At 44.0% G+C, this 13,305-nt stretch overlaps 1 protein-coding gene across 3 annotated transcripts in view; it reads right to left on the reverse strand.

Moving 5' to 3' along the window:
- The window catches only part of ripor1 (RHO family interacting cell polarization regulator 1), a 207,758-nt gene that overhangs the window by 13,350 nt on the left and 181,103 nt on the right, over positions 1-13,305 (reverse strand). For 2 of the 3 annotated variants that reach the window (XM_078544184.1, XM_078544185.1), the window contains exons 14-17: positions 9,491-9,630; positions 6,563-6,734; positions 1,738-1,873; positions 128-286 (exon numbers count right to left, since the gene is read on the reverse strand). In XM_078544184.1, the coding sequence (XP_078400310.1) occupies positions 128-286; positions 1,738-1,873; positions 6,563-6,734; positions 9,491-9,630 (607 nt within the window). The remainder of the gene's footprint in view (positions 1-127; positions 287-1,737; positions 1,874-6,562; positions 6,735-9,490; positions 9,631-13,305) is intronic. The other variant, XM_078544186.1, reaches the window with a different exon arrangement.

The following is a 13,305-nucleotide window of genomic DNA, read 5'->3' on the forward strand; positions in this document are numbered from 1 at the left end:
AAGGCCTTATCAAAAGTTTATTATAGTTTCTGCTTAAAATGCATCAAAAGCTTGATCTTATTGTTATTTGTTTCTCCAGCAAAGGTATTCTCATGTAGAAGCTGTTCAGTTGAACATGGTCACTAACCTGCTTCTGCTGGGCCAGAGTAGTGCTCATTCACTCTGCTCCCAAAACTCAAGTTCAGCTTCTGCAGAACACGCTCGACTGTAGCACTGAACAGGTTCGGGCTCTCAGTGCAGTGCGTCCAGAATGAAAAGACAGTTTTATCTTTCAGCAGTGGCATGACTGAAGGAAAGCATGTTTCAAAAAAAAAGAGACAACATAAACACCAACTACCTTTAAGTTATAAGGTTTCAAAAATATAAAACAAAAAACTTGTCCCTCACATGAAGGTATGGGGTAGATTTGCAGTGAAACATTCAGCTCCTGGAGAGCGAGTTCAGTCGTAATGATTACTTTTGTTTCCAGCTAATAGGTCCATTTCCTGTGGATATTTCATAATCCCATGCAGCCATTAGTCAAACAAAGCTTGGCTGGCAAAGGATGACAGATTATCTGCGCAAACTAGGGTTGCAAGTCCTCCTAGATTGGCTGGGAGTCTACCAGAATCGACATCTATCTCCCGCTGACCATTGAAAGCAATCTGGGAGATTTAGGATATGCGAAATGTTAATGGATATAGGTAGAGTGAATGAGTGGACGGGGTTAGCAGCCAGCCAGAATTTCTGTCTTGCCGGGGATGGGGCTGATGGCTGGTGTACGTTCTCAAGGTGCCAGTTCTACTTCTCGTAAAGATGGCAGCCCCCAATGCTGGGTTTAGGCTGCCATGCTCTCTGTGGAGCCTGGGGATTGTTTTGGGTCTCCTTACCAGCCGCAAAGCTTCTGAGATGGAAGAAGTGCTGGTGGGGTACACCATGTCGTGGGGTTAGTTCTCACCAAAAGGCTGCCTGTTACCAGTGGGTGCGAGGCAGAAGCGAGGCTCAGCCTGAAATATACTGAGTGCCTGAACCTGGAGAGGCAGGTCCGGCTCCACTGCTCTCAACCTGGCTGGGATCCAATGGTAGCAGTCTAGGGGAGGGGCAGATGAAGAAGGTAGGTGGTCGTGTGACATCTCCTGGAATCTGTCCAGCCAGTGATGGCTGATTTAGAGATCAGTATAGTTACACAATTAATTGATTTTGATAAGACAGACAAAAATCAATTGATATAATGCCTTTCATGACATCAGGACATCCCAAAGCCAACTAAATACTTTTTGAAGTACAGGCACTGTTGTAGGAAAGGTGGTAGCCAATCTGAGCACAGCAAGCTCTCTCAGCCAGTGACAATAATCAGATCATCTGTTTTTGATGCATGTTAAGGGATAAATATTGGCCAGGGAACCGGGGACAATTCCCCGGCTCTTCTTCAAAACAGTTCCATGGGATGGTTTACATCCACCCAGGGACATTTTGGGCTTTGGTTTAAGATCTCATCCAAAAGATGTCACCTCTGACAGTATCGCACTCCCCCTGTATTGCAGAGTGACAGCCTGGATTTTTGTGCTCAAGTCTCTGAAGTGAGACTTGAACCCACAACTTCTTGACTCAGAAAGACAAGAATGTTATCCGTTATTACGTGTTTTCATTTCTCCCTTGTAATCGTGAAAGGGAATCAGATGGTATGGAACAGGAATAGGCTTCAAAGAGCCAGTGCATTTATGTTGGGTGATGTTTCATTTGAGACGGCCCACTCACCCTCTTCGGCAGTGCTTATGTTCCCAGACTTCTCCTCACTCAGCCTGGCGACTACCTCTAGAACGTGGGCCTCTCTCAGAAGTTTGTCCAGTGCATAGATCTCCCGACATCGCAGTGGTCCATAGATACCCAGTTGCTGCAAAATGAAATATAGGTGTTGATATACATAGAAAAGATTGGACAACTTACATGAATATAATGCAATTAAATCAGTAAAATGTTCCAAGGTGCTTAACAAGAACATTACAAATAAAAATATTTTGACAGAAGTGATGATATCGGGGGAGATGATCAAAAGCTTGATCAAAGAGGTAAGTGTTAAGAAGCATCTAAAGAGAAGTGGAGAGATTTAGGGAGGGAATCGTAAGGCAGCTGAAAGCTTTACCTATAGTGGAGCAATGAAAATCAGGGGTGTGTAGCAAGCCAGATTTGGCGGAACGCAGATATCTTTGAGGCTCTTAGAGCTGGATGAGGTTACAGAGTAGGGAGGGGTGAGGCCATGGAGGGATTTGAAAACAAGGATGAGGATTTTAAAATTAAGGTGCTATTGGGCAGGGAACCTGTGACGGTGAGCCAACAAAGGAGTGATGTGTGAATGAAACTGGGAGAAAGTTAAGATACAGCCAGCAGAGTTTTGGATGAGCATAAGTTTTTGGAAGATGGGAGGCCAGCCAGGAGACATTGGAATAAACAAGTCTAGGGTAACAAAGGCAGCGTTGAGAGTTCTCAGCAGCAGATGGACTGAGACAGGATCAGAGTCCATTGACGTAGCAGAGGTGGAAGTAGCAATTTTGGTAATCGTGTGGGATGTGTGGCCAGAAAGTCACCTCAGGGATAACAACTCCAAGCATGTCAGGAATGGAAATGGTGGGCAAAGAACCAAGTTTGTGGCAGCAACCAAAGACTTTGGCTTCAGTCTTCACAATATTTAGTTGGAGGAAATATTTGTTCATCAGCAGAGGAGGCTGAATGGGTGTCAGACAAGCAGTGAGACCAGAGACAACGGAGGGGTCCTGAGCGATGGTTTGATAGAAACGAGTGCAGTCAGTTCTTAGATGAGAAATAGAAGGACATCAGAGGTAACAGTGCAAGGGTTGAGAGAGATACCATTGCAAGTGATTCTCTGATTACAATCAAATTAGAATGGAACCAAGGTACTGCATTCCCATCCAGCTGGATGACGGAGGACAGGCATTAGAGGATGGTGTGGTTAACCACACCAGGAATTGGAGAAGGATGTTGACAGGTTGAACATAAGAACTAGGAGGAATAGGCAATTCAGCCCCTCGAGCCTGCCCAGCCATTCAATACAATGATGGCTGATCTAATTTTGGCCTCAACTCCATTTCCCGCCCTCTCCCCTTAACCTTTCAACCCATTACTAATTAAAATTCTGTATCTCCTCCTTAAATTTATTCAGCGTCCCGGCATCCACTGCACTCTGAGGTAGTGAATTCCACAGATTCACGACCCTTTGAGAAAAGTAATTCCTCCTCATCTCTGATTTAAATCTACCACCCCGTAACCTAAAACTATGGCCTCTTGTTCTAGAGAAGGATGAGAATGGAAAATTCATCATGGTCACAATAACATAGGATGTCATTTTTATGTTAACAAAGGCCATTTCAATACTATGCCTGGGCTGAAAACCTGACTGGAAGAATTCAAGCATAACATTGTGGGGAAGATGGACATGGATTTGGAAAGCAACTTGTTCAAGGGCTTTGGACAGGAAAGGGAGTTTAGAAATGGGACAGTGGATGGCAGGTCCAGAGGGATCAAGAATAGGTTCTTATTTGAGGAAAGGGATGATGACACTGAGTTGAAATGAAGGTGGGGAGGGGGGATTAGAAAACAGCAGCTGAGGATAGAGAATTGTTAACAATATCAGCTAACAGAACTTTAGAAGGGAAGTTGGGTGGTCAACAATTTGATTGGAATTGGAATTGAATGAGCAGGAGAGGGGGTCTCATGGACAAAATAGGGTTGGGAAGAACGTTGCAGGAGATGGTATAGAATCCAGAGAAAGGTGCGAATGCAAAGCTGGGGCACTGAGGAACATTCAGAGAAGTTTGTGCCAAAGGGCTAGGTGAAGGGAGGGAAACAGCGGAGGCAGCTGAATGGATAGTTTCCATCTTTGTGACAAAAAAGTCCATGACATCCTACTGGAGATGAGGGTGAAGGAGACATCACAACACTTATCCCTCCTCAGTTCAGAGTCTTTGACCAGCCAGGTACACTTCATGATCAACTTTGTGCTGCACTCTTTCACAGTGCCATCATGTTTAAATAAAGGATCAGAATGAATAGGCTTCACTTAAAATTGTGTAAAACAATGACGAGAGATGCGCATTTATGGAGCGTCTTTCACAACATCAGGAAGCCCCAAGCCACTTCACTGTCAATGAAGTATTTTTGAAGTTTAGTCACTGTTGTTAATAGCAAACCCAGCAGCTAATTTGCACACAGCAAGCTCCCACAAATAGCAACAAGGTGGTCAATGTTAATAATGCAGACGGAGGGATAAATATTGGCCAGGACATTGGGAGAACTCCCCTGCTCTTCTTCAATATAGTAACAGGAGATCTTTTATATCCACCCACGAGTGCAGGCAGGATCCGCTAAAGGATCATCTAAAAGATGGCACCTCTGGTGGTGGTGCACTCTCTCAGTACCGAACCGCAGTTTCAGCCGGGGTTATATGCTGAAGCCACTGGAGCAGATCCTGAACCCACGACCTTCTGACTCAGCAGCAAAAGCGTTACCACTGAGCAAAGGCTGACATTCCAAGTGGAGTGAGGAGTTGGGACAAAACCTGGAAGATGTCAAAGTGACAACATTTCATTCTAATTTAATCTCCATTTACATAGGATTATTGTGTGAATTTTGAACAATGGACCAGACCTGGCTGGAGCAGGGCAGCTCATTATTGACTTATTTTTGCAACCTTCAGCTCAAAGAAATTTAGTACTGCAATTTGGAGGAAGTGCAAGCTGATAATGGTATGTTGAGAACAACTGGGACCTTAGTGAATCATGGGCAAATTTGATGAGATTTAAGGATTGAGAAAGAACAGAGGAAGGACAGAGAAGGAAAGCGAATTAGAGTCAAATCAGGTAAGAAAGGGAAATATAGAGAGCAAGAAAGATTGTATTGAGAGAGACAGAAAAAGAGTAAAAAGGAAAAGTAAGACAAAAAACTAAAAAAATCTTATAAATTGACTACATACAGGAATGAGATTGAACAGTTGAAAGTTATTTCCATTCTGGGCTGGAGAGGTCAATTGCCACTGTATTAACAATTATCACATCATGAAAAGGCACTTAGACTCGTAATTACCAAACTTAACCTTCTGTGATGTGTTTAACAGGCAATTAATGTGTAAATCCAACAAGTTATTAAAAATAACAGGGTGGCAAATGCAAGAGGTTGTTTATGCAAAACAAATGGCGAGCGGATAAATCTACCAGCAAGCCCTGGAGATTCGCAACGCACGACAGATCACTGAATTGTCAAGAGCTTTCTGGTGGTATTGTCATAAAACCGTCCACATGATTAACATTCCAGTACTTTTCCAGCAAGAATCAGCCTTGTATTTCAGTTGGATTTCCTTAATTCAGATCACCCCATTTTGGTCATTCCATTTCAAAAGGAAATAATTTTGATTATAGATCAGCCATAAAAAGTTAAAAGTTACATTCTGAATTGTAAATTCAGTTTCTGCAGCACCATGTTACTCTCCACAGATGGTGGTGTTGCAAAGGGTGAAATTGATTTACAGTGAGACAGTGCCATCAGCTGACAGAAAGCAATACTACAGGACAGCTTCAGAACGGACAAAGTCAACTCCAAATTGGAACAAGCATTCGGATTCAGTTATTCAGCCCCAGCCTCCTTTTACTAATTAGCTGGGGATATCAATGAACAAACATGGTCATGTAATAAATAGTGCAAAGGAGGCTGGATCATTTGTTTACAAATGAGCCAGAGTGAATATAGACCCCATACAGCAGGCACCTGCACTCTCCTCCCCAGCCAGAGAGAATACAGACTCCATACAGCAGACACTGCACTCTCCTTCCCAGCCAGAGAGAATACAGACTCCATACAGCAGGCACCTGCACTCTCCTCCCCAGCCAGAGTGAACACAGACTACATACAGCAGACACTGCACTCTCCTCTCCAGCCAGAGAGAACACAGACTCCATACAGCAGACACTGCACTCTCCTCCCCCAGCCAGAGTGAACACAGACTCCATACAGCAGGCACTGCACTCCTCACTTCTGGAAGGCAATTGATAAACTTCTACTTGTCTAGGCAGTAGTGCTCGAGATGTCAATTCCTAGTGGGTGTTAATTTAATGGTCCAGTGCTGCATTATCTTATGTGAACTTCCACACAACGATAAAAATATGCCCTGGGCTCCTTTGACCGTAAATAATCATTGAATGAAGTGTAGTTTAGTTCCAGTCTTTCAATGGGAAGATTTAATTTGCTCTACTTATTTGCTGTCATGTTGGAATTAAACAGCCACTCACTTTATTTAGAAACAGTAAGGGGAAGATCATGTAGATCAACCCACAAGTTTCAGCAAGATTTCCAACAGGCGTTTGTCCCTTTTCACCAACCCTCCCCCAGTGCACTAAAAAGCAGGATTAAACTCTTATAACTGTGCTTTAACACCACATCTTACCTCTCAAACACAGCCTGGGCTGCTTGTCAATATAAATGAGCAAAGAGCTAGTTTAACACAGGTTTGTGGTATGCCCACAGTTTCAGTAACTACCAGCACCACAGATAATGTGAGAATCTGACTGATGTTTACCAGTAGAAGTCTGCTGCAGTTATTCAAGTGCACAATCAGAACCTGGTCTAAGTGTTCATTCCCTGTTGTCATTGGAACCGGACTCCCTTCGGAGCCACTGCCGACTCCAGTATCCTCCGTTAGTGCTTCGCTGGGTCCCGCAGCAAGTCCCTGCACTCTACTGCTGTGTCTGCTGGAAGAAGCAGAAATAAAGTCACAACAATAGCTCGAGATTGCTTCACTTGCACATTTAGGAGACACAGGCAAACTGATCTTCCCAAGTCGATGAAATCTTCAAACAAGGGCCAGGGGCAAGTAATGGTGGGAGGTGTTTCGTGGAGTGGGCGTAGGGTCTTACAGGGCTCAGCAGCTGGGCAGGGGGTGACTTTGGGCACCCAGTTCCCACCCCCGCAACTTCCTGATGCCAGGTCCCTGATCAGGCACCGAGTGCCTGAGAGCGCAGGATCCCCTCCTTGGGGGACCACAAGCAGCCGGCAAAGATTTTCATGTCGTGCTCCCAGTGTGGCAACAGGCCTGCCCACCGCTGGGTTAATACAAGCGGCAGCAGGATGAGGCATGTGAGTGGTCATTGCCTATTTATGGGCTGCAATTAGTGGTGGATTAGGAAGGCCGACCATGAGCCTTCACGCCCTGGACTTAATCTTGGCGGAGAAGGGAAAGCAGCGAGGTACTCACCTGCCACCATGTTGTCAAAAAAAAACGACTAGAACTAGGAGACACAGTTTAAACATAAGGGGTCTCCAATTTAAGACAGATGAGAAGAAATGTTTTTTCTCTCTGTGGGTTGTGAATCTTTGGAACTCTCTTCTCCGGGGAGCGGTAGAGGCAGGGTCAATAAATATTTTTAAGGCAGAGGTGGATAGATTCTTGACTAACAAGGGAGTCAAAGATTATTCAGGATAGGCGGAAGGTGGAATTGAGACCACAATCAGGTCAGCCATGATCTTATTGAATTGCAGAGCAGGCTCATTGGGCCAAATGGCCTACTCCTGCTCCTAATTAGTATGTTCATATGTAAACCTTCACAACTTGAAACAAGCATTTACGTAAAAAGGCTTACATTTATATAGTGCTTTACAGTCAATGAAATACTTTTTGAAGGATAGTCATCGTTATAATGTAGGAAATTGGCAGCTAATTTGGACACAGCAAACTTCCCACAAGTAGCAATGTGATAATGAACAGAAAACCTGTTCTTCTGTGAGGCTGACAGAGGGACAAAAATTTGCCAGGACATGTGGGTAGCTCCCCTGCTCTTCTTCAAAACCATGCCATGGGATCTTTTTACACACACATGAGCAGGCAGATGGCATCTTGGTTTAACATCTCATCCGAAAGACAGCACCTCTGACAACGCAGCACTCCTTCAGTACTGCTGAGGGAATGTCAGACAGACTATAGCTTTGGAGTGTCAGCATAAATCTTTGTGCTCAAGCTCTGAAGTGGGACTTGAACCTGGAACCTTGTGATTCAGAGGTGAGAGTGCCACCAACTGAGGCCATGGCTGACATGATAGTACCTTTAATGTAGACAAATGTCCCACAAATACTTCACAGGAGCACAGAATTTGACACTGGGCCACATAAGATGTTGTTGAAGCAGACTGGCCAAAGGCTTGCTCAAAGATTTTTAAGGATTGTCTTAGAGGAAGAGAGAGGGAGTGGACAGGTTCAAGGTAGTGGAGTGGTGGGGTGGGGAAACACGGGACTACAGAGCTTAGGACCTGACAGGTGAAGGACAGCCATCAATGGTGGATCAATTAAAATTGAGGATGCTAAAGATGCTGGAGTGCAAGAAATCAGAACTCTCAAGAGTGTTGTAGGACTCGGAGTACATTACAGAGATGGGGGGGGGGTGGGGTTCCAGCAGGTGTGGGGGATGGTGTGAGGGCCTTTCTATATAGAAAAGGACAAAATGGCACCATGCATTGCGTTGTGTTCCAGCCCAAGGTTTGGGCTAAATGAGCTATTCCGCCATGAGTCTACTTCCTGATCTTAGTATGCACCCCAACCACAGCGCCCCTTTCACACCCCACCGCCACACAATATAAATGTGTAAATGTTAAATGGCTCATCAATGATAGCTAGTTAGGGGATAGTGAAACGCTTCAGCATGACAGACAGGATGGTGAAATAGGCAAGAGCATGGCAGACGGAGTTCAGTGCAGACAAGTGAAGTGATGCACTTTGGGAGGACTAATGTGGAAAGTATAAATGGCAGGATTTTTACAAGTGTAGATGAGCAAAGACACCTTAGTGTCCATATTCATCATTATTCAAAAATGGTATGGCAAGTTTGCAAGATGGTTAGAAGAGCATATGGTTTCTACAGCAACAGAATACAAACAATAACATACTTCTAAATCACTGGTTAGGCCTCTGCTATAGTATTGTAGATAATTCTGGACACTACACTTCAGCAAAAAATGCAGTGTGATAGAAAAACTACAGAGGAGTTTACTAGGGATGGGAAACTTCAGTTATGAGGATTGGTTGGGAAAATTAGGATTGTTCTCCTTGGAGCAGATAAAGTTAAGTTGACCTAATAGAGATTTACAAGATGATGGGAGGTTTTGATTGAGGAACGCTGTTTCTTCTAGTGAGTGGATCAATCAATAACCAGAGGCCAGATTTTCAACATTGGCAAAGATCTGGAGGGGAGGTGAAGAGAAACGTTTTTGGGATCTGGAACATTCTACCTGAAAAGGTGGTGGGAGATGATTCCATAAATAATTTTAAAAGGGAGTTGGACAGCTAATTGTTGATGAGGAATTTGCAGGGTTACGGACAAAAAAGTGAGGATATACATGAAGCAGGGCTACTTTTTCAAAGGGCCAGCAGAGGCATGATGGGCTCAGTGGTCTCTTTCTATGCTGTAAGTTTTTAATGATTTCAGTTCGCAGGACTTGCCACAAGAAATGTGTCATACCTTCCTATCTTCTCTGCCTCGTCTTCCGAGAATTCCGAATCCTCCATGTCGGATGTGTTGAGGAAGTCGAAGCTCTCTAATGCATGTTCTACAGTCAGGCTGATACTCGATGCTCTGCTCCTGTTCACACCCTGCCTCTGCTGCAAAAAGACAACACTCTGTATTCAGCAAATAACTTTCTCCAATTAATGCTGCATTGCTTGTGAGCCATCATGTAAGGTATTTTAAATGGGAGTTAAAACTTCCATCAAATGTCCCCCAGCCCAAGTGTTCCACTATCATTTTAATGAAAGCTATTTAATCATTAAACAACCTAGCTCTGGGAAAGTAGCTGCCTACATCTAACCTTCCCCTTAACCTTCCTTACTCTCTCTCTCTCAGAACTGCATTGCAAGTCCAAGGACGAGGAAATCTGGTTAAGACTGTTCTATTTATTGTGACAAAGTGGGATTAAAATCTAGGACAACTAAGGATCAATTTGGTGTCTGCCCTTCACTGGCTATTACACAAATTGGGCTTCGACAGAATGGCCTTTTTAAAAAGGGGTGAAATGAATATCTTTGATCTGAACAGCTGAGAAAAGGTCAGCTTATGACTGAATTGCCATGCTCTGTATTCACGCACTGTGGCATAGTCAGTAACACAGCTGATAAGGACTCTTCAATCCTCCCAGTACACACACCCACATAACAGCTCTGCAAATTGCAGACGTCTCTCTCACTTCCACACAGTCGTCACACAAGATGCTAGCAGTAGGTGGCAATGTAGGATTGGGCTCAGCCAATTCCATGTTAATCACTACAAAACTGCTTTCAAAACTGAACTTTTGGTTTTCTTCCATTAATGATTATGGAAACCTCTCCAGCTTCCTGGGTAAAATTTACATGGTCAAAAAAAGGCTCGTTAAATGTGAAAAATACTCTAACAGACACAAGGAAAATGAAAGGCATAATAATAATAATGGATGGAAAATGTGTCAAAAAAAAGAGAACAGGGACTGGATAGTACAGGGTAGTGGGAGGGTTATAGTGGATTGCAAATTCAAACATAAATTAAAAACAGCAAGAGAGCTTGGCCACAGCTATCTCCTGAAACCCAATGCTGGTTTGATGTCCATTCCTACCAAATACTCATCAGTTAAGAGCATCCACATTCCACTAATGATGGGACAATTTCTCTCAATATTAATGAATGTACTTCAGAACAAAGTAGGACATCAATTGGATATCTGGCCCTGTGGCAGGACTCTGAAAAGTATTTGATTATTGCAGAGGAAACTCAGAATGGCAGGGTTGAGGCAGAGCCGGTACTCTACAACCACAATCTGCAACCCACCATTAGACTCATGTTACAGGAAGTAAGGCGTTTCAGGTTGATGTGTTTATTGTGTTGCAGCCAGATTGTGGGCAGCAGTCAGGGTTGATTAATTACTGGCAGCACCAACACAAACTGAGCAGCAACTGCTGCAAAACTGCAGCAGCTTCACTGAGGAATTAGATGGCCAATGATCAGGAAGTGTTACATCCAGAAGCCATCACCAAATAAAAGTTACCTCACATATGGGCACCACCCACCTCTTACCCCACTTCTCTCGCTTAACACGCAGCTTGCATGGATATTTGGTTGCCATGTGGTTTCGGTACTGGACCAGTAGCTCAAGAGTTCAAATCCCACCATGGCACCAGTTAAGGAAAGCTGTTCAATAAATCTAACCGTTTGTAGGCACCAGAAAATTAACAGCCCAGTGATCTGATAAACCCAACTGGTTCATTAGTGTCCTTCAGGAAAGGGAATCAGGCACCTGCAACTGGTTTGGTCTACAAGCGGTCTAGTCTCTCACTACATACTTGGCTCTTATTGCCTTCAGTCCCAACTAGAGACAAGCAATAAATCCAGCCTTGCCCATGTCACCCATAATTCCAAAATCAAATTAAAACTAATATTCCTCTACAGCATTGCACATTGAGGATCAGTTAGAATTTTATCGCAAATTCCAATATTTTGGGGTCCTGACAACCTGAACTGCAAAGAAATGGAGGATAACCAAAGTCTAGCTTAGAATAAGGGATTGACCCAGTCAAAAATTACTTTTTTCCAATGCACAAAAAAGCTCAAGGTGATAAGACCAGGCATAGGTTTTATTGCACTTCTAGGCACAAATCGTGGTGTGATCCCAAATAAAAATGCTTTTAAACTATCCTCTTCCAAAATCAGCTACTTGAGCTTACTCCCATTACCCACCACCAGCCTCTCAAAGGTCCATTCACACCACATCTGGTCAGCCCCATTATTTTTTAAGCATGCCAGAAGTAACATTTCTGCCTCAGTCACTAAAAAGCACATCCCAACAAGCGACACACACGCTCACACAGTTGCTAGCAATCTAGCACCAAAGTGATTTTTAGTTGCATTTAGGACTGCCTATGTGGGCAGCCTGGGTTTGAAACACTCTTCAATCCTCCTCTCGCCAACACCAAAGCTGGTAACTTCTGCCTATTTCTTGATTGAGCAGTTTCTGTAGGTGGAACATGGTCCCCTGTGGTGAGAAGGGAAATGAAGAGAAAGGCTCCTTCTCAAATTCTCCTGCTTTGTCTGGGTACACAAGGCAGACAACCACTTCCTAACAGGTTGATCTGCACAGAAAGCAGCTGAGCAAGGATGAAAAAGTTCCAATCTCAATGTTTCATGTGTCTGTCACACCCAATCCCAACAGCCACAGTTGCCGTAATTCCAGATTCCTGAAGCAACTGCTCTACTTGGAGACTCCCAGGATGACAGCGGAAACGCTTTAGGTATGTCCTCAAAGCACCCTGGAAGAGGTCAAACATTCCCGCTGACTCATGGGAGTCCCTGGCTTGCGATCAACCAAAATGGAGAAGGCTCATCTGGAAGGTACTGAAAACATCGAGACACTTCGTTGAGAACATGCAGGGACGAGGTCAAGGCATTGGAGGGAGTGCACAAATCTCCAAACAATCCATCTACCCCACCCCTTCAAGCACTACCTGCCCCACATGTAGCAGGCTCTGTAGATCATGTATTGGATTTATCCGTCATCTCGGAACCCATCAAACAAAAGTGGAAGCAAGTTATCTTTGACTCCCAGAGACTGCAGACCGAGAAAGAGAGACATTTCAGAACCCCACAGGATACCTTGGCATTGGAAAATGCCAGCTTCATTATCACTCTCCCTTCTCCATCCCTTTCCAACTGCCATCATATTGCAAAGGGATGGGAGGAAATGTAAAGAATAATTGAATAATTGCTGGAATTCCTTTGTAAAAAGCTGCTTATTGGTTACAGTCCATCAGCTGGAGTTTCAGTTGTGACTCTGCTGCTTATAATTTCAGGGCATCATTTCGTCTGAAAAGTTCACACCCACTCACTTGATCCACAGCACAAGGGCTGCAATTTCTCAAGAGGCCATGACATCTGAAGTAGTTTTTTTTATTGTCTCTGTAACCTATTCAACATATTAATTAACCACTGTCCCAATTCCTCCCACTGCTTCAGTTAAAACTTACTGAACAGCTCACAACAGACCAATGGGATCTCTTGCTCCGACTCCTAGACTCCACAACTAGTAAATTATCTGGTCTGCAATCATCGCCAGCTGACCCTGCTTAACCCTCTCACTCAAGAGCAGATGAGCTGCTAACACCGAATGGAAATCCCCTTAATGTTTTTCCAAAAGCATTCTGTGATGTTTTGGCCATACATTGGTGGGGGAATGAATTGCACAGAGCAGTGTGGAGGGTTTGGAGGAGCGTATTTTCCCTAGCATCCTCATCCCGTTTGAGATGTATGCACACAAC

Source organism: Cetorhinus maximus, chromosome 6 (assembly GCF_964194155.1).
Source record: "Cetorhinus maximus chromosome 6, sCetMax3.hap1.1, whole genome shotgun sequence".
Classification (NCBI taxonomy): Eukaryota; Metazoa; Chordata; class Chondrichthyes; order Lamniformes; family Cetorhinidae; genus Cetorhinus; species Cetorhinus maximus.